This window comes from Sander lucioperca, chromosome 10, assembly GCF_008315115.2.
Source record: "Sander lucioperca isolate FBNREF2018 chromosome 10, SLUC_FBN_1.2, whole genome shotgun sequence".
Classification (NCBI taxonomy): domain Eukaryota; kingdom Metazoa; phylum Chordata; class Actinopteri; order Perciformes; family Percidae; genus Sander; species Sander lucioperca.
The window spans coordinates 25,792,701-25,812,152 of NC_050182.1; the positions used below are offsets into that span (position 1 = coordinate 25,792,701).

Genomic DNA, 19,452 nt, shown 5'->3' on the forward strand with positions numbered 1-19,452 from the left:
CACACACACCCACCCACACACACAAACAAACACACACACACACACACACACACACAATCTGTGTGTTCGGTAAAAGTCCAGAACGGCTGTCCAACTGACGGCAGTCGGCACAAAAAAGTCTAATAAAGCGATATTAACAGCCAACAGCAGGGGGCGCTAATACAATCACTTATATGCTACGTGTAAAAAAAGAACTGAGGAAGAAGAGTAGGCCTACATCATTAGACGTGACTACGTGAGGTCATGATGAGGGACTGACAGCAGAGTTAATTTTACATCAGCAAGAGGTACTGGTAAGTGCTAGGAGCAGGACACATTATAATAGGCTGCCTTTATCCCTATCTTAGCGAATTGCATAGTCAGCTATCACCATGGGTGTGCATCATGATTATGAAAATGATCGTGCCATTTAGTGCTGTCAAACTTAACGTGTTTAATAATTTCTGTTAGGTTAATTTGAAACATTAAACGCGTTAGAAATTAATCGCGGGTTGACCGCGATTTCACTTTGTTGTATGACAGTTTGTAGCTCACTTTTGCTGCTAGGATGAAGACTATGGTATTGAATTAAACGGGAAAACATCAGGCATGCATTGATACCACTCTAAACGTGCTAACACACAGGGAAGGGGACTAAATATTTCACCAAATTTAACCAAAAGTTTAACCAAAAAATCCTAGCTTGCACTTTCTGTCCGTCTTCCATCAGAGTGCAGTTTTTCCTTGTCTTTCATATTTGCGTTTACTATTGTGGAACTGGCAAAGTTTGTAAAAGCTTCACAGACTAAATTGATAGGGCCTAGTCATTTTCATCATTTCACAGCCTAAATATGAATCAAAAGTGTAATATGACATTGACAAAATATTAAATAGGTTATTGAATGCTAATTCTTTAACACAAAGCAAAACATATATCATCAATAATAGCTAATAACCTATCTTTAAAATAATTTGTTTATTCAGGTTGAAGATAGTTGCAGCACAAAAGATGACAGGGAGTGTGCAGGGAAGTGCCAGGATGTCCCAGGATGCTGTACATCACAATATTTCAAATGGCCCAAGTCAGATAGCCACAGCCTGGAACAATTTTTTGCTTACCACCCTCAGCAAAAGCCTAAAAACCTGTTTTTAGATTAGATGTTTTATAATTACATGTTTGTGTAATTTGGGGTTTCTGTAGCCAGTGCCATTTCATTATTTATATTTTATTTTCAATGCAGATGTAATGGCATTGTACATGTTTTGTTTTTATTTAAAGGCTGAGGCTTTATTAATAAACACAACCCCAATTATCATCATTGGTTTTGAGATGTTACTTGCTGTGAATACCTTGTCTGATAGGCTACAGTATTGTGGCATAGTATCAGGACATCCTGGCTAGTGTCTGTCGCGCACGGCTAGGGGCGAATGGCCGGATGATGGGCCTATTTGGGAGAAAGTCCAGGGCTGTTTTTTAGCCCCAGTCCGTCCCTGCACACACCGTTTAAGGTGTTAAACGTCTTGGGAAAACACATTCTGGTTGACATGGTCAGAGCCTGCAGAAAGGTGAGGTGAGAGCCTGGCTCCAACAGAGAGTCTATTTAGCGTCTCTGTCGATATTTTATCCCTACTGAAATTATTGATAACCCCACCCCGTTCAGTACCCTTCTGCCATAATGTACGCTACATATTTGATATGGGAGCTATTTTTAAAACTTGGGTCTTTCAACTGTATGAAATATTGAAAAGGACCGGAGGAGGGAGCGAGTGAGAGATGGAGGGAAGGAGGCAGGGAGGGGGCAAGGAGGGAGGAGAGGAGAAAAGGTGACAGAGAAAGAAAGATTGAGAGAGAAAGGGATTACTGTAAGAGAGACAAATGTCAGAGGAGAGGGGAGGCAGTAGGGTGGTGGGATGGCTATGTGGGAGGAAAAAGATCGGAGATGGGAAAATAGAGAGGGACAGTAAGTGAGGGAGCAGAGAGAACGAGAAAGAGATGACCTTTTATTGCCTTCACTCACTCAAATAACATGGCACTCTGTCACTACAATACAGCATGATAGTGTGATGTAGTAGTTGGGGAGGGCAAAGGAGGGGCAGTGAAAGGACAAGCCGTTTTGCCGGACTCTCAACCACCTTGTCTTTAATTCCAAAGAAATCTAAAAATATAGTAAAAATTCACCCTGGAGGACGATTACACATAAAAATGGTACTTATAAATACAGTACTGTAGTCATTATGGTGCGAGCAAGGAATGTGTGCTTTTACAAATTAGAGTCTTTATTTATTTTCTGGATGACACACTCATTCACACCACACAAGCCTACACACCCTCTTTGTGAGTTGCGTGTCCATCATGAAGTTGTGCACGTGTTTCTCGGCCTTGGTCAGCTCCAGCTTCCTGGCTACCACGGCAACCACCAGAGCCGTACAGCCCGCACCCTGAGAGAGAGCAGGGAGGGAGGGAGGGAAGAAGAGGAGGAGAAAACAGAGCACTGAGTCAGTCAGTAGAGAGAAGGAATTGGTAAATCGGTGGCTTTTGGCTGGGGAATTAGCCCAGATGATTGAAAGGAGCAAGGACAAATATGAGGAAGGGAGCCGCACAACAGAAGGAGAAGTGAATGGGAGAGAGGAGAGGATTAAGAGGGATAGCTCTGTTCCAGATCCACATTTCCTCATGTTGAGCGGCAAGCCAAGTCTATTTTCACTTCCAATCCATCTGGTGTGAGATCCCTTCTATATCGCCTCTATATGGAGCTGAAAAATATTCCCTTCTTATAGATGGAAAAAACACATCAAAGATTGACACCACCTAATTTAATTTAATTGGATGCTGTCAATCTGAATTACATGGTGTCAGTCTTCTCCTGTCACCGGAGCCTTGAGGCCTGCAGGAAGTGTAAAAGTATGAAACCGGAGCGGTTTGTCTGTATTCCAGCTCGACCCACATGGGACATATGGTAAATTCATTTGGGAGAGAGTGACAGCAGTCTCTCAACCAGAAAGACATGCTTGAGAGAAGAAGAGGAGCAGGAAGACAGTGAGGAAGACAGACTTAATTAACTTTCAGATTAGACAGTGTTTTCAATGGAACTGTTGAGTGCTCACAGGTTCCTCTGAAGGGGCAGGCACTGAGAGGGGAAAAAAGCAGAAAAGATAAAGAGAGCTATTAGTAAATATAAATGAGGAAGGAAGGATACACGAAGGGCGGTTGGAGAGAGGGTTGAATTTAGGAGGTGAGGAGGGTGTGCACAGAATAGGAGAGAAAGATAGAGAAGAAGGCAATGTTAATGAGGGCACATACAGTATATCCTGATAAGTAATGAATTAAGATTAAGAGTGTTTAATGAAAATGTATGAGTGCTTCTCCTTCCTGCATGGGAGTGTGTACAGAGAAAGGCACAGAGAGAATAAAAGGAGAGAAATATAGTGAGTTAGAGAGCAAGGGAGCATTCAACGTTTTGAAGCGTGTAGGAAATAGCCAAGACTTCATCATGCACACTCTCGAACGATAAGACAGGTTTGCCAAAAATAACTTGGCTGAGTTCAGAAAAAACGCACCAACAGGCATTACTGCCCACGTCTAAACACTCATGCACTTTATTTGTGTTTATTCAAAAACTATGAATAAAATATGATGAGCGCTGATGGAATGGATGGCTGATGTCTGTACTTTAGGGTAAAGAGCCCTCAACGGATTGCTACAATACAGTATGTACAAGTGCAGCGCGGCATGCACATACCCAACTGTGTGTATGCGTGCATGTTCAAAATTGTCCTCCTCGGTCAGAAACAGCAGGGTGCTGATTGGTTTGTCATGGAAGGCTATGTATATATGTTCAAGCGTGTGCTAGTGAGTGTGAGTGTGTGCATGTGTGTGTATGAGAGTTTGCTTGTGTGTATACGCCTGCATCCATTTGATTTCAGCAGGGTTCCCTGTGCAATCTTGACAGAGTGACACGGCTGATGATGGCTGTGCTGCTGTGATTTGTTTCATACAGCCGGGTGTTTCCCTCGCTTCCTCCACTACAGCTCAGCCATCTACGTAGCTGTCAGAAAAGGGGGAATCACCCATCTGTGCTTCTGTGTAACATCCACCCACTCCAGGTTAAAAAAAAATGCATCTCTTTAAAGATTCATGCAGTGGAAAATAGTTTCCCCAAACAGGTCAGCAAGAACACACAGAGGAAAGAGGGGAAGATGTTTAACACACAAAAAATGTGACATTTAATTAGCTCAATTAGAGTGCACAATACAAGCACAAGGCAGACAAAAGTACAAAATAGGTTTGAAATGGCAGCTACTCTGCATCTCTTTAACCTGATGAGCCTTCAAGAACTATAGTATATCAACAGAGAATATCAAGAGGCTGTTGTAGGTGAAGGACAAACACAAACACACATTTATACAGTAACACTTTACTTTAACCCCTGCATTATAGGCAGTAAATAAACAGTTGATGAATGGCTTATAACACACTTAAATGTTGTTGTAAGCAGATATAATACAAATTTAAATGTTTATTAATGTTATTCGTTAACTCTGCTTACAAATATAATGTGTTATAAACCATTTATTAAATATGTATATGCTGCTTATAGATTCTATAAAGGGGGGGAGGGGAGGGGGAGGGGGGGTTAAAGTAAAGTACATTCCAAAATAACCCCATATACACATACATGAACCGCATTGTCAGATATGAGTTGTGATTTACACACACCTTTTTGCTGTATAAGAACAACATGTTGTGGCAGTCTACACCACCATCCAGCCACCCAACTAACTTTGAATTTATAAAATCAGGAGATACTGCAAGCACCACACGGAAACAGGGCCCGCTCAAGCTACCAGTCCCCTCTCTTCAGGTCATTCAAACTGATTTAAACAGCTAGAAGCAGAAACATTAGCAATCTCCAACCCTCAATCCAATCATTTATTATTTCTGTAACTAAGCATGAACAAATGCTCCAACAGGTGATGTATTGGCAGTGTGTGTGTGTGTGTGTGTGTGTGTGTGTGTGTGATTCTGAAGGAAAATGTAGTCTGAACAGAACGTGTTATTGGTTTAATTGATGAACAGAAATGTAAATATGACATTGTTACTGGGTCAAAATAACCACATATTATTGTAGCTGAATAACTTAATGGAATAAAATATTAATAACTAAAACTGGATCAAAACAACACATTTTGGTGACCCAGTAGTTTTTATTACATTACATTACATCACATGTCATTTAGCTGATGCTTTTATCCAAAGCGACTTAACAATTGCCACATATGTCAGAGGCCGCACACCTCTGGAGCAACTATGGGTTAAGTGTCTTGCTCAGGGACACATTGGTTGATGTATCGCAGTGGGAATTGAACCCAGATCTCCCACACCAAAGCCATGTGTCATATCCACTGCGCCATCACCACCCATTTTATGCTCATGGGTACTGGGTCAGGGCTATATTGACCCAAATTGGGTTAAATTTGACCCAGTATTCTTTAGTGATAGCAAATTACTGAATCTCCAGAATAAATAGATAATAATTTAAAAACTAAAATCTGTAAAATCTTTACAAGTGGTAAATATCTATTATAGTGGCGCTTGGAGTGGCTAGTTTAAACATTGTATAATAGAGATCCATTATGAAATCGTGAGCTGCATAGGGTTTAATGGAGTTAACCTTTCATTTAGTGAATATCTTCACATATAAGAGATAAAACTGTTTATTTTTGCATACTGTGTAACATATTAACATGCATTTTACTCCTTACTTTACATGTTTTGCTTTATTGGACCACCTTTATTGTTGGTCAAACGCCACAATTCAGTACTATATAGTTCAGTTTTTTCAAATGTTTTTCAGCAAATATTTGTATTTGTGCCTGTACTAACCTCCGGCCCCCCCCCCCACCTTGGAAATCAAAATTCCGCCCCGCAAGCACCCACCCACCCACCCACCCACAATGACACACATACACACTGGCACACCCCCAGGTAGCCTCGGGGCAGTGGTATATTCCAACACTGTTGGCCTTCATGTGTTGTCATAGTAACGACAGCGAGCATTTCCCCTATAGAATCTCTTTACAATAATTCTCAAGCAAGAAAAACTAAATCATATCCTGTTCTATGCCCCCGACCTTTTACAAATCTTCTTTTTACTTCACTTCCACACTCTCTGCTTTCCCACGACCTGCTGCGCCTAGCCTCCCTCACCCATACAAGCCTCACCTTCTACTTGCATCCTCATCAACGATAATAAACCACAACGAAGAGTATAGTGATAGTGTGTTTGTGTGACGGGAGAGGAGAGTGTGTGTGGGAGTCACAATAAGAGTGTATATGTCAAGCACTGTGTCAGTGTTGTGTGGAGGATGCAGTCTGTAACAGCAGGCTTGGGACGTTCTGTATCCACCCCCTGTTCTGTGTCTTTGTGAGTGTGTGTTAACATTACAGTAAGAGTTGTACTCTAAAACACACATTGGATGATTCACCCGGCAAATGGGGGTCTGTATGTGTGTGTGTATCTTTGTGCACAAGTGTGTTTATTCACACATATAATGGACTATACAGTAAAGAAAGCAGACAAACTGGCAAATACAGAGAGGCTGGACAGACAGTGAGGTCTTTTGGGGATGTTAAGGAGAAATATAGACACAAAAATCATCTATGTGATCCCGATCCAGCCAGTGCTGCACACTTACAGTATTGAGACTAATAATGCAATGATTTTCCAAAACAGTACCAGCTCCCATATGTCTTCTTCTTTTACAAACTGGTCAAATGGCCTCCAGATTTTCTCATACACCCTCAATATATATGTCAGTCTCTCAATGGACATACGTTGCGCCATATTCTTGATTCAAGCACCAATTGTAGGCGCCTCCATTTTCTTCCAGATGAAAGTCCTTTTTGCCTGTAGTATAGTAGTACTACAGTAATAGTATGCAGCAAAATCATCTTAGGGTGATCACCTTTTTTTTGTCACACTCCCAGACACAGTGCATAAATGTTCCTTTAGCCTCATTGCATTTAAAACAAAGGTCAGGTATATAACTGTTGTATTTATTCAATTTAACAGGAGTCATGTATGTCTGCATCAGCCAATTACATTTCAGCTACAGTCACCTACTTTACGTATTCCTTTCTTTGCCCATATCTGGAATCCTGCATCCAGCTTCACTAAACTGCATCTTAAAGCACTTCGACACTAGCTTCAACGCTTAGCCATGGTGGTGGCTGCTTGACTTCAGGCGCACTTTAACAAAATACACTCAGCATAAGTGAAAAAGGATGAGGCATGTACGTGTGTGAAGACTGATGGTATTGGTCATACAATGCTTTTTGGCAGCATATTATCTTATTTTCACAATGAAACACAAAACACTTGATCTAGGGGGGGTTCTTTTTAAAATGTTAAGTAGTGTTCTTCTATTGTATGAGCACAGTGCCTTTATATTTCATTTTAACAAGCTCAACTACGCTACTAGCATTATTAGAGCGTATGTGTTATGTTACTGTGCAATGAATCCCTCAGTATTAAAAACATAAAAAGAGCAATAGTGATCCATGGCATTATCTAGTTAATGAAAAATGACATTTCAAATGTCTCATCCAGGCTTCCTCATCTTTTTGGATGAATGACATTTTAAGGAACACATTCATAGGTACTTAATACATTACACAACATTGTAATTCAGAAAAGTAATATTATTACATAATTTTGTTAAAAAACAGCATTATCCCCAACTAAGGTTAGCACCCACTGTGCAATGACTTTTATCTCTTTAGCTGCTCACAGTCGTCTATTACTCAATGCTCAATGTACTCTCCCCTTTGGCAACATACAATGTGGCACACTGTGTCCTATGAGGGAAATATTCCCAGGGAACATATTATTATCATATTTTAAAGTCCTATTTTGTCTTTCCTGCCCTTATAAAGAATCAGCAAAAGCCACCATATTTAGCATACTTAATTTTAATTTACTTGACATTTAGCTGTAGAGCTATTAAAAGAAATCAAATTTTCTTGCATTTGATATGACACAAATTTTTTTCCAATTATTCAGAACAGTATATGCTAACATGATGGCATTGAAAAAATTAGTAGTGTCCATGTTCAAATTACTAAATGAGTTGACCAATTTCCAATTGGTTGTCTTAAACAAAAGGATGCTAAAAATTATGAAGAACAGGCCAGTAAGACAAAACAGAAACAGGAAATGAGACAAAGAAAGAACAAAAGCAGGGAAGACAAAAATAAATTAATAGTTTGAGGAGGGAAGAACACCTGTGAAGTAATGCAAATAGAGGAGCAGTCGACAGCTGAAACACTGATACTAACAGATGGACGGTAGATAGAAATAAACATGTGGTCTCAGGGAAGGAGAGACGGACAGAGAGGAAAAGCGAGACAGAGGGATAAATAGAAAGAGAGAGATGGAACAAGAGAGAGAGAGGGCGAGAGAGAGTGGGAGGACACACTGAAAGGTTGGACCTTCATTATGCAATGAGGACAGACAAGGGAATAACACACACGTGCGCACACACACACACACACACACACACACACACACACACACACACACACACACACACACACACACACACACCTAACATGCTCTTGTTTGCACGCCTACACCCCCAAAATACACAGAAGCACAGATGCAGGGTATTCAAGGAGGATTGCCCCAATTACACAAATGGCAGAATTTCTCTCACATATGACAGAATGCTCTCTAATCTGCTGACCTGTGAACGAAGTAAGGACAATGCCAAGGGGAGGGAGAGTACGAGAGAGAGATAGAGATAGGGAGGGAGAGGGGGGTGGGTACTGACCATGATTCCTGTGAGCAGACAGACTCCTTTGCCACAGTAGGTGTGAGGAACCATGTCTCCATAGCCGATGGACAAGAAAGTGATGGAGATAAGCCACATGGCTCCCAGGAAGTTACTGGTCACATCCTGGGCATCATGATACCTAAAACGAAACACCGTCCGTGTTTACAGGATGAAGTCAGTCAATAGTAAAATATATAAATAAAAACAAACAACATAACTGGCCCACTGGTCATGTCTGCAAATGTGGGCGTCAAACCTAAAAAAAAAATTGCCTGACACAGAACACAACACATAAACAAGAGCTCTTGCCGCCATGATTCCAGCACTGTTGCCATAGCAACGAAACGAAAATGTGCACCTTGTTTGAAGCAGTTCAATTGAGTTTTATATGGGTTAGGGTTATTTTTTTTCTCGAATAATTTGGTTTGGAGAGGAGAGGAAATGCCAATTTAACTTGGATGTAGACCAAACAACGGCTTCCCAGCAGCCGGGCAATGATGCATCTAATCAAGCTTATTGACCAAGTGACATTTTCCCATATTTCCATGATTATCTCCAAAAGCGTTTAAACTCATCGAAAGAGATGGTCACTTTTTGCATTCCACTTGACGTTACATCAATACCATTACATCATTCACTGTAAAACAGTGTCATTAGCTATTTCATATTTGAGCATCTGCCTGCTGGATTCATATAATGTCAAATAAATCACCAGTCTGCACAACCATATAGTGCAGCTTTTAAGTATTTAAGTACAATATGTATTTGTCTACCTGTGTATGTAAAAAAACATTCAGGACATAAACCCCAGAAAAAATACTAAACATGCTTTGCAAGGTGTTAAAAGGACGGGAACATTTCAGTTTCACCCCGTATTTAGCATTGATAAGCAGTAAAACAATTAATAAACAATTTATAACACCTTATCATATAGTTGTGTACATATTTAAGTATTTATTAGTGTACTTGTCATCAACTATTAATCTTCCTGTGAAGCATTTGTAATAGTAATGGAACTTAAACAATAAATGATGAATGAATGATTTATACAACTGTAATTATGAGATACAATGTATTTGTTTATTATATTTATTTACGAAATTAAGATGAATGAATAATGAAGAATGTATTCATTAAATATTATATATATATATATATATATATAATTTCTCACTCTCTATGACAACTGAGCAAACATCATCCACAGATGAAGGCCATGAGATGCAGCTGAAAGGTCTGAGAGAAATGTAGGACGTTGAGTTGAAGGTGCTCTATTATATAGCATTTTTAGGTTCATACTTGTATTTTGTGTTTGTACTGAACCTGTTTACATGCTTTAATGTTCAAAAAACACTTCAATTTTTCTCATACTGCCCATGGCTGCTGCGCATGTATTCACCCTATGTCTGAGATGCTCTGTTGGAGCGCCTGTCTCTTTAAGGCTTCTGAAACAAATACTACCCAACTGGACATGTTTCAACAGTAATGTGACCCGAAATTGGGGAGAAATTAACAACATTGGCAGCCAAGATCACAGATTTCCCTGGCGTTAGCATGCAACTACTATAAGTTAGTTAGCAGTGCACAGTAATAGAATATAGCAGCACTTTCTAATGTCTCTTCCATTAGCATGTAGCTACATGGCGACAATGTTAACACCACAGTAGCGTTAATAAAAAAAAACACTCCAGTCCTGCCTACCTGGAGCAGATGACCAATCATATAAGGCTGGAGAAGGCCGGCTCGGTGTTACATGACACAGAGCCGAGAGAAGAAAAAACTGTTGAAACCACAGCGTTCAGAACAGTGGGAAATCTTAACGTTTTAGCTCACGGGGATTTCTCTAAAATACGCTTACCTCATCATATTTGAAGCTCTGGCCACATTTAACATGAAAATCCGACATTATAGATATTACAGAAAATACCGAAAAGCATAGTCCACCTTTAAGCAATGTTTAAACTTTTTGGGAAATAAGCTTATTGGTTTTCTTGGACTTAGATGAGAATATTGATACCACTATCATATCTATCTGGTTAATATAAAGTTACAGACAGTGGCAGGTTAGCTTAGTTTAGCATTAAGACTAGAAACAGGTGGAAACAGCTAGTCTGGCTCTGATGATGGGTAACAACATATTATCAATACAAGCTGTTTCCCCCTGTTTTCAGTCTTTATGCTAAGCTAAGCTAACCGGATGCTGACTGTAGCTTTATATCATCACAGATCACAGGACTAAATGACAGATGTGGACTGGTAGCTGGAGAATGTGCGAACCCCCAACTGCTCAGTGCACCTGTCCATGGGCAGCCTCCTCCCTCTGACATCTCTCCCTGAATGCATGTGTATAGGTCCTGTTTGAATGTGTGTGTATTACAACCCAGTCTCACGGCAGTTCGTGTAAATGTCACGTTATTTTTAATCTATTGATACGTGTTCACGGGGACGTTTTTCTTGTTTTTTACGTGGTGGCCAGCACGAAATACCCTACGGGAAAAGGACACCTCACACGCCCGGGAGACGGCCGCAGGGGGACGGCTGCTGGGGACACACCACAATAACGGGATGGCGGAGGTTGGGTTTAGGAAAAACACTACAGGGAAAGGACGCCTCACATGCCGGGAGACGGCCGCTGGGGACGCGCGACAATAACAGGACGGTTGTGATTAGGAAGACTACGGGAAACAAAACGCCACACGCGGGACGTGATCCCCGCTCGCCCGGGTGAAAGTCCTGTGTTGTTGGACCCATCCACCACCCCGACCAACCTCCCTACGCGGATTTTCAATTCAATTCAATTTTATTTATAGTATCAAATCATAACAAGAGTTATCTCGAGACACTTTACAGATAGAGTAGGTCTAGACCACACTCTATAAAGCCCCAACAATTCCAATAGTTCCCCCAAGAGCAAGTATTAGCAGTGGCTATTGCGACAGTGGCGAGGAAAAACTCCCTTTTAGGAAGAAACCTCGGCAGACCCAGACTCTTGGTGGGCGGTAGTAGGGCGGATGTAGCGTGGCACAGCAGAGCATGGGTGGACGCGGTGGACGCAGCAGGACGTAGCCGGGCATTGCAGGGAATCGCAGAGCGTAGCAGGGTGTAGCAGGTCCATAGCCACAGCTGCACCCAAGACCCAGGTCTTGGTGTCACCCTAATCCGAGGCGATGTTCTGGGCGAAGAAGAAACATAAGGACTCCGGGGAGTAAACTCCCCAGAGCTAGGTGAGTAACAAGCACTTCTGAGACAGGATGTGCATAAAAGGAAACAAAAGAAAAGAGCGTGTCATAAGAAGGAACTTCCTCAGCAGTCTAGAATTATAACAGCATAACTAGGAGAGGCACTATATTATTGATTATACGATAGGTAAATCTGATGACTGTAAAGAGAAGCAGAGAAAAGCAGGGGTGCTGTGTCTGCAGCTATGCACCCTGCCCCGCCGGTCTAGGCGTTCACTGCAACTCCTCACTCCCTAACTATATGCTTTATCAAAGAGGAGAGTTTTCAGTTTAGTCTTAAATGTAGCGACGGTGTCTGCCCCCCGAACCCAGATTGGGAGCTGGTTCCACAGGAGAGGAGCCTGATAGCTGAAGGCTCTGCCTCCCATTCTACTTTTAGAGACTCTAGGAACCACAAGTAACTCTGCATTCTGGGAGCGTAATGCTCTAGTGGGACAATAAGGTACTAAGAGGTCCTCAAGATATGAAGGAGCTTGACCATTTAGAGCTTTATAGGTCAGAAGAAGGATTTTAAATTCAATCCTGGATTTTACAGGAAGCCAATGGAGAGAAGCTAATACAGGAGAAATATGATCTCTTTTCTTAGTTCTTGTCAGAACACGCGCTGCAGCATTCTGGATCAGCTGGAGAGTCTTAAGGGACTTATTTGAGCATCCTGATAATAAGGAATTACAGTAGTCCAGCCTGGAAGTAACGAATGCATGGACTAGTTTTTCTGCATCGTTTTGAGATAGGATGTTCCAAATTTTAGCAATGTTACGAAGGTGAAAAAAGGCTGTTCTAGAGGTTTGTTTTAGATGGGCGTTAAAGGATAGATCCTGATCAAAAATGACTGAATTTCTGACAGTAGTGCTGGATGCCAGGGCAATGCCATCCAGAGTAATTATATCTTCGGCTAATGAGGTTCGTAGGTGTTTCGGGCCCAGCACAATAACTTCGGTTTTGTTTGAGTTTAACATCAGGAAATTGTAGGCCATCCATGATTTTATATCTTTAATGCAAGCTTGAAGTTTAGCTAGCTGGCTGGTTTCGTCTGGCTTGATTGACAGATATAATTGGGTGTCATCCGCATAACAGTGAAAGTTAATTGAGTGTTTCCTAATAATATTGCCTAGAGGAAGCATATATAAGGAGAATAGAATTGGTCCAAGCACTGAGCCTTGAGGAACGCCATGGTTCATTTTAGCGTAATTGGAGGGTTTATTGTTAACATTAACAAATTGCTATCGATCAGAGAAGTAGGACTTAAACCAGTTTAGTGCGATTCCTTTAATGCCAACTACATGTTCCAGTCTCTGTAAGAGGATGGTATGGTCAATAGTATCGAATGCAGCACTAAGATCTAATAAGACAAGTATGGAGACAAGTCCTTTGTCTGATGCAGTTAGAAGGTCGTTAGTAATTTTCACCAGTGCCGTCTCTGTGCTATGATGCTTTCTAAATCCTGACTGAAAGTCCTCAAATAAGCTATTGCTATGTAGAAAATCACATAACTGATTAGCGACTACTTTCTCAAGGATCTTGGAGAGAAAGGGAAGGTTAGATATAGGTCTATAGTTGGCTAAGACCTCAGGATCGAGGGTGGGTTTTTTCAGTAGAAGTTTTATCACAGCTACTTTAAATGACTGCGGTACATAACCTGTCAATAAAGACATATTTATCATATCTAGCAATGAAGTGTTAACCACGGGTAACGCTTCTTTAAGTAGCCTCGTTGGGATGGGGTCCAAGAGACAGGTAGATGGCTTTGCTGAAGAGACCTTTAGCATTAATTGTTGAGGGTTTATAGGATCAAAGCAGTCTAAGTATATGTCAGGTCTAGTCGTTCTTTCTAGCAGTCTGTCAGTTAAAGGTGACCCGTTAGAGGTTGGGGGCAAGAGGTGATGAATAGTATCTCTAATTGTTATAATTTTATCATTAAAGAAGGTCATGAAGTCATCACTACTCAGAGCTATAGGAATAGATGGCTCAATAGAGCTGTGGCTATCTGTCAGCCTGGCTACAGTGCTGAAAAGAAACCTTGGGTTGTTCTTATTTTCTTCTATTAGTGATGAATAGTAGTCTGATCTGGCCTTTCTTAGGGTCTTCCTATAGGTTTTCAGACTGTCTTGCCAATCTAAACGAGATTCTTCCAGTTTGGTGGAACGCCATTTACTCTCAAGTTTGCGCGAGATTTGCTTTAATTTACGAGTTTGGGAGTTATACCAAGGTGCTAGTTTCCTTTGCATCGCCATCTTCTTTTTGATAGGAGCAACAGAGTCTAAAGTAGTCCGTAGGCAGGCCGTAGCACCATCTACAAAATTATCAATTTGAGAGGGACTAAAGTTTACATAAAGATCCTCTGTTATATTACGGCACGGTAAAGAGTTTAGTGCTGTTGGAATATCTTCCTTAAATTTAGCTATAGCACTGTCAGATAGGCTTCTAGTGTAGAAGCTTTTATCTAATTTCGTATAGTCGGGTAGTAAGAATTCGAAAGTTATTAAGAAGTGGTCTGATAATAAGGGATTTTGCGGGAATACTATTACATCTTCAATTTTGATGCCATATTCTAGCACAAGGTCGAGGGTGTGGTTAAAACAGTGCGTGGCCTCATGCACACTCTGACTGAAACCAATTGAATCTAGTAGTGAGTTGAAAGCAGTACTAAGGCTATTGCTGTCAACGTCCACATGGATATTAAAATCACCTACAATAAGTACTTTGTCTGTTAAGACTACACATGATAAAAACTCTGAGAATTCCGATAAAAACTCAGAATATGGACCTGGTGCTCGGTAGACAACAACAAATATAATAGGCTGTACTGTTTTCCATGTTGGATGCTGAAGATTAAGAACGAGACTTTCAAACGAGTTATAATTTAGTTTAGGTTTAGGATTAATTAACAGGTTTGAGTCAAATATGGCTGCAACTCCCCCTCCTCGGCCTGAGCCTCTGGGAATTTGAGTATTAATATGAGTGGGAGGAGTGGCTTCATTTAGACTGACATACTCTTCATGGCCCAGCCATGTTTCAGTTAGACAGAATAGATCAATTTGATTATCGGATATCAATTTGTTTACTAGTATTGCTTTAGAAGACAGAGATCTGATATTTAGTAGACCGCATCTAATTTTCCTATCCTGTTCTATCATTGCAGTGGTAGTTGTAATTCCAATTAGGTTGTTAAGTATTGCCCCTCTTTTGGTTACCTGTGATTTAACTGATCTGAGTCGAGGAACAGACACCGTCTCATTTTTTGGGGCAGGCTGTGGTTGACGTGAACTGGATGCTAAATTGACTATGTTTGCAGTCAACTTCTTATTACTTAGGGCATTCACCACTTTGTATGGTCTATTGTTGATTATAGCTGGAATAGTACTAGTACTACATGTTACCCTGCAGAAAACATTTTCAGATTCATTCACTTGTAAAGTGCCATTAGGATCAATACCTGGGGGGCATGAATCTGTGATATTTTCAACAGAATGTCAATACTTAACTTTCAGTGTGGTCGTTATGTTGTCAGATAGCAGCCTGGCTCCATGTCGGTTTGGGTGGAGACCATCATGTTTCAGCAGGCTGGGCCTCTCCCAGAACAAGTTGAAGTTGTCGACATAGGGATTTTCGGCTCTTTATACTACTTCCTACCATTTTCGTGTTGTGACCACGAAATATGCTTCCCATTGAAATACATTACTTCACATTTTCGTGCTGGCCACCACGTAAAAAACGAGAAAAACGTCCCCGTGAACACGTATCAATAGATAAAATAACGTGACATTTACACAAACTGCCGTGAGACTGGGCTGTGTTTGTGTTCAATGTGTAAAATAACAACAGAGTGAAAAAAATGAATTTTCAATAAAGTATGTCTTCTTCTTTCTTCTTATTTCCAAGGTCAAGAATGAACCTTCAAGCTTAACATGTTCTAAATACATTCATAAACTGTTTTAAACTCGCCTGTAAATGATTTGTTGAACATGTGTATAAACAGTTAAAAAAAGCGAAATAACGTGCTGTGGGGATTTGTTCATGTGTGTTAGTTTATATATCTTTTACTGCACTGTGATTTCGGATATGTTATACTGTATTATCAATCATTCATTATTGTGTTTATACACCAGTTACATATGCGTCATAGGAGAATGTATAGTTTGTTGACAAATTATCACACATAAATGTCCTTATATCTGCTTAAAACTACATTCTAGTTTGCTGTAATAAAATGAAGTATTTAGATACTGCTTATAAATGCTGAATGGGGGGGAGGGGTTTATAAGACAAAATGGACAAACGAAGTAACAACTCCATCGTCTGGATCAAATTAGGTGTACAACTGGTGAGAAAGCCTCATAAACTGAAGTCTAAAGATGGATTATGTTTCACACATGTCCCAGATTATATTTCCTGCCAATTGAATTTAATTGCTCAGTTGAATCCCTCATCCAATCACAGACTCATGCACACACGCACACGATAACACACAACACAACACACCCAAATGAACCAGCTCTGTTACTGACCTCTCGCAAACTCGTACGGTCCAGGCAGCGATGATCCACAGAGAGATGCTGAAGACCAGCAGCACCGTCCCGGGGCAGATAGTCATGAGGGTTTTCATTACAAACCGTGTGTTAAAATGCACCTGCAATACACACACACACACACACACACACACACACACACACACACACACTCAGTATAGCAGAGCTGATATAATACATTGTAATACACTTTTTCTTTCATGGGTTAGTATTGCGTAGCTCTGAATCCTCATCCCGTACACCGTTTCCCACACAGACTTGGTGTTTTACTAATTAGTCTTCTGAGTAGCTTTTGATAGCGGCAGCACTCTGAGAATCGCCACTATAATTGGAGTCAAGATCGTGGCGCGCCCTCTGACTCGGGTCAAGCTATACAGTGTCTTTGAGTAATTGGCCTATTTCAGTGTAGTTTTTATCTGTGGCTCATTTGTCATCAACTTCTGGCAGATGGATGATCTGAGAGCAACGGTTGAGCCCGGGAAGAGTTAAGCAGCTGATAAATGAGTTGTCATGTTAGAGCTGTACTTCAATGGCAGCTTCACCTCCTCTCTCTGTCACTGTTGCCTGAGGGTCAGGATAGTGCCATCACAGATACACTCGCGACCTGCCAAATTACCCATCTAAAATCTACTCCATCTCTCCTTCCGTCCTCCTCTCCTCCTCTTTGTAGTTTCCATATTTCCACCACACACTACATCCCTACTTCCTGATTTTACAATGCTTATCGTTTGAAGTCATTACAAACATGGCACCTATCATTTATTGCATGGCTTGTACACATTTCTCCACACTCGTATTGCAATCTCATTTGAGTCATTTCTTTTCATGCCCCATTTGAGCCGTACACAATATCTTGTTCTCATTTCACGCTCTCATCTCCTATTGTATTATGAAAGATCCAACACAGCTTACATCTAAGTCTTCATGTACAGCGATGACAAAAGAAGAGGAAAGGCATTTGAACTAGTATATGAAAAGAAACAGGGTGGCTATAAGGGCAGAGCGGAAGGAGGGACTTGAGATAGTTAGAGAGATAGAGGCCAAGAATGAAAGGGACAAGGCGGATACTGATTTAATTCTAAGGAGAGAGCTCTTGACCTTAATACCTTTACAACTCCCTCACCTCTCTCTGGCAAAAGCTTTGAAAAGCCACACTCTTTGAATGCATACTGCACATACACACACTCATGCAAGCACAAAACCCTTCTGACCTTATTTAGGGCACCTATACTCCTGGAGGAGGCGTCGGTGAAGAGTTTGCTGTGCAGAAGCATGACTCTGGCGATGAGGTAGAGGCGCAGGAACATGGGCACGCTCAGCACCATGTCCAGGTCAGCCTCGGCCTGCGACGGCGCGTACGAGAAGGCCAGCCGCGCCCGCCACTGAAACTTAAAGTCCCCTGGCACTGGATGCACCGCAGACACCAGCAGCTCCAGAGCGATCAGCAAAACCCTCTCCATGGTCATGGCGATGCGCCAGTCGTCAGCTCCGTTGTCGATGACAAACAGCTGCGGGAACAGGAAGGACATGAGGAGAGTTAAAAGAGGAAAGGAGTTACACTTGTTTTAATGTGTAGCTGTGAAGACTTTCATCATGATCCTGTGCTGGCACAGTTCATTCATCAGTACAGCTGACTGATGTGATGATTAAAGAAACAAGCAGCAATTTAGAGCAAATGTCTCTTTCCTGAGATGTAAAACACCATCCATCTAATCAGTAATCTATTCAGTGCTTTGGCTCATTTTCATATAACCTTTAACTCTTACTAAAACTAAACCAAAGTCATCTGAAACGGCTCCCATAAGGCTCCCAATGATCACAATAACAATATTTGTCTATTATTATTATTATTATTATTATAAGTAATTCTGCCAATGTCATGAGCACGTGCCTAACAATGTTACTTTAATTGCAGTTTTCCCTCTCTGTATGTTGATGTTTTGCATTGGTAATTGCTATGGTTACTCTTGAAATTGTCGCCAAAGCAGTTGTTATAAGGAAGTGATAAGAGCAAGGTTTCATTATAGGGACTCTCCTCCAGACGGTGCTGACAGGAACTTGGGGGTGGGGAAGGTAGTGGTGGTTGATGAGAGGAGAAGGTGGTGGAAAGAGATGGATGAAGTGCAGAGGAAATGAAGAGATAGAGATAGGAACGAGGAAATATCAGGGAAAGGAGGATACTGCAAACTGTTTTTCAAGTGCATGAAGTTGCCAGTGCAGAATATAAAATCCATTCAACCTGTTTCCAGCATAAATAACTTTTGAATTGAAAACATGAATTTCTAAACATATATGTCTGTAAACAAAATATAGGCTAATGCTTCAGTGAAATCATGAAGAATTGCACTTGATTGTACAATATTCTTGAGGCATTGATTTACATTGGAAACACCTTTAAATCTCGCAATTTAGCAGGGCAATTGCATTTTTTTCATTATTAAAAGAAAATACAATTTTTTGGACTCAATAATGAACAAAATGTCTTCATAGTAAAATTATTGCAGTGGACAGAAAAGGTTAAAGAGATAGAGACATAAATATAGTTCCTAAAAAAAGAGGCTGTGGCCAGTGAGAGATGAGGCACTCACCTGCAGCCGGTGCTAACAATTGCTCTTTACCACATGATTCATCTCGAGGGCTTTTAGCCCACACAAACATTTATTTAGGAAAACAAAAAACTACAATAACAGGTCAAACGTCAGAACAAGCTGGCATGACAGCCAGCCGCTCTGTATCATCGCTGTCACGAGGAAGGCGGACTGAAGCCACTTCCTCAACTACCTTTGAATACACACACTGCATATTTCATCTGTTATGTATATCTAGCTCAGCAGGATGTCTGTGTTTCCCTTGTTCTGCTGTTGTAACAT

The 19,452-nt window shown here is 40.9% G+C and overlaps 1 protein-coding gene across 2 annotated transcripts in view; it reads right to left on the reverse strand.

Annotated features, from left to right (window-relative positions):
• The window catches only part of kcnn3 (potassium intermediate/small conductance calcium-activated channel, subfamily N, member 3), a 66,830-nt gene that overhangs the window by 15,958 nt on the left and 31,420 nt on the right, over nt 1–19,452 (reverse strand). For both annotated transcript variants that reach the window (XM_031299340.2, XM_031299341.2), the window contains exons 4-7: nt 17,794–18,090; nt 16,562–16,683; nt 8,812–8,953; nt 2,308–2,418 (exon numbers count right to left, since the gene is read on the reverse strand). In XM_031299340.2, coding sequence (XP_031155200.1) covers nt 2,308–2,418; nt 8,812–8,953; nt 16,562–16,683; nt 17,794–18,090 — 672 coding nt within the window. The remainder of the gene's footprint in view (nt 1–2,307; nt 2,419–8,811; nt 8,954–16,561; nt 16,684–17,793; nt 18,091–19,452) is intronic.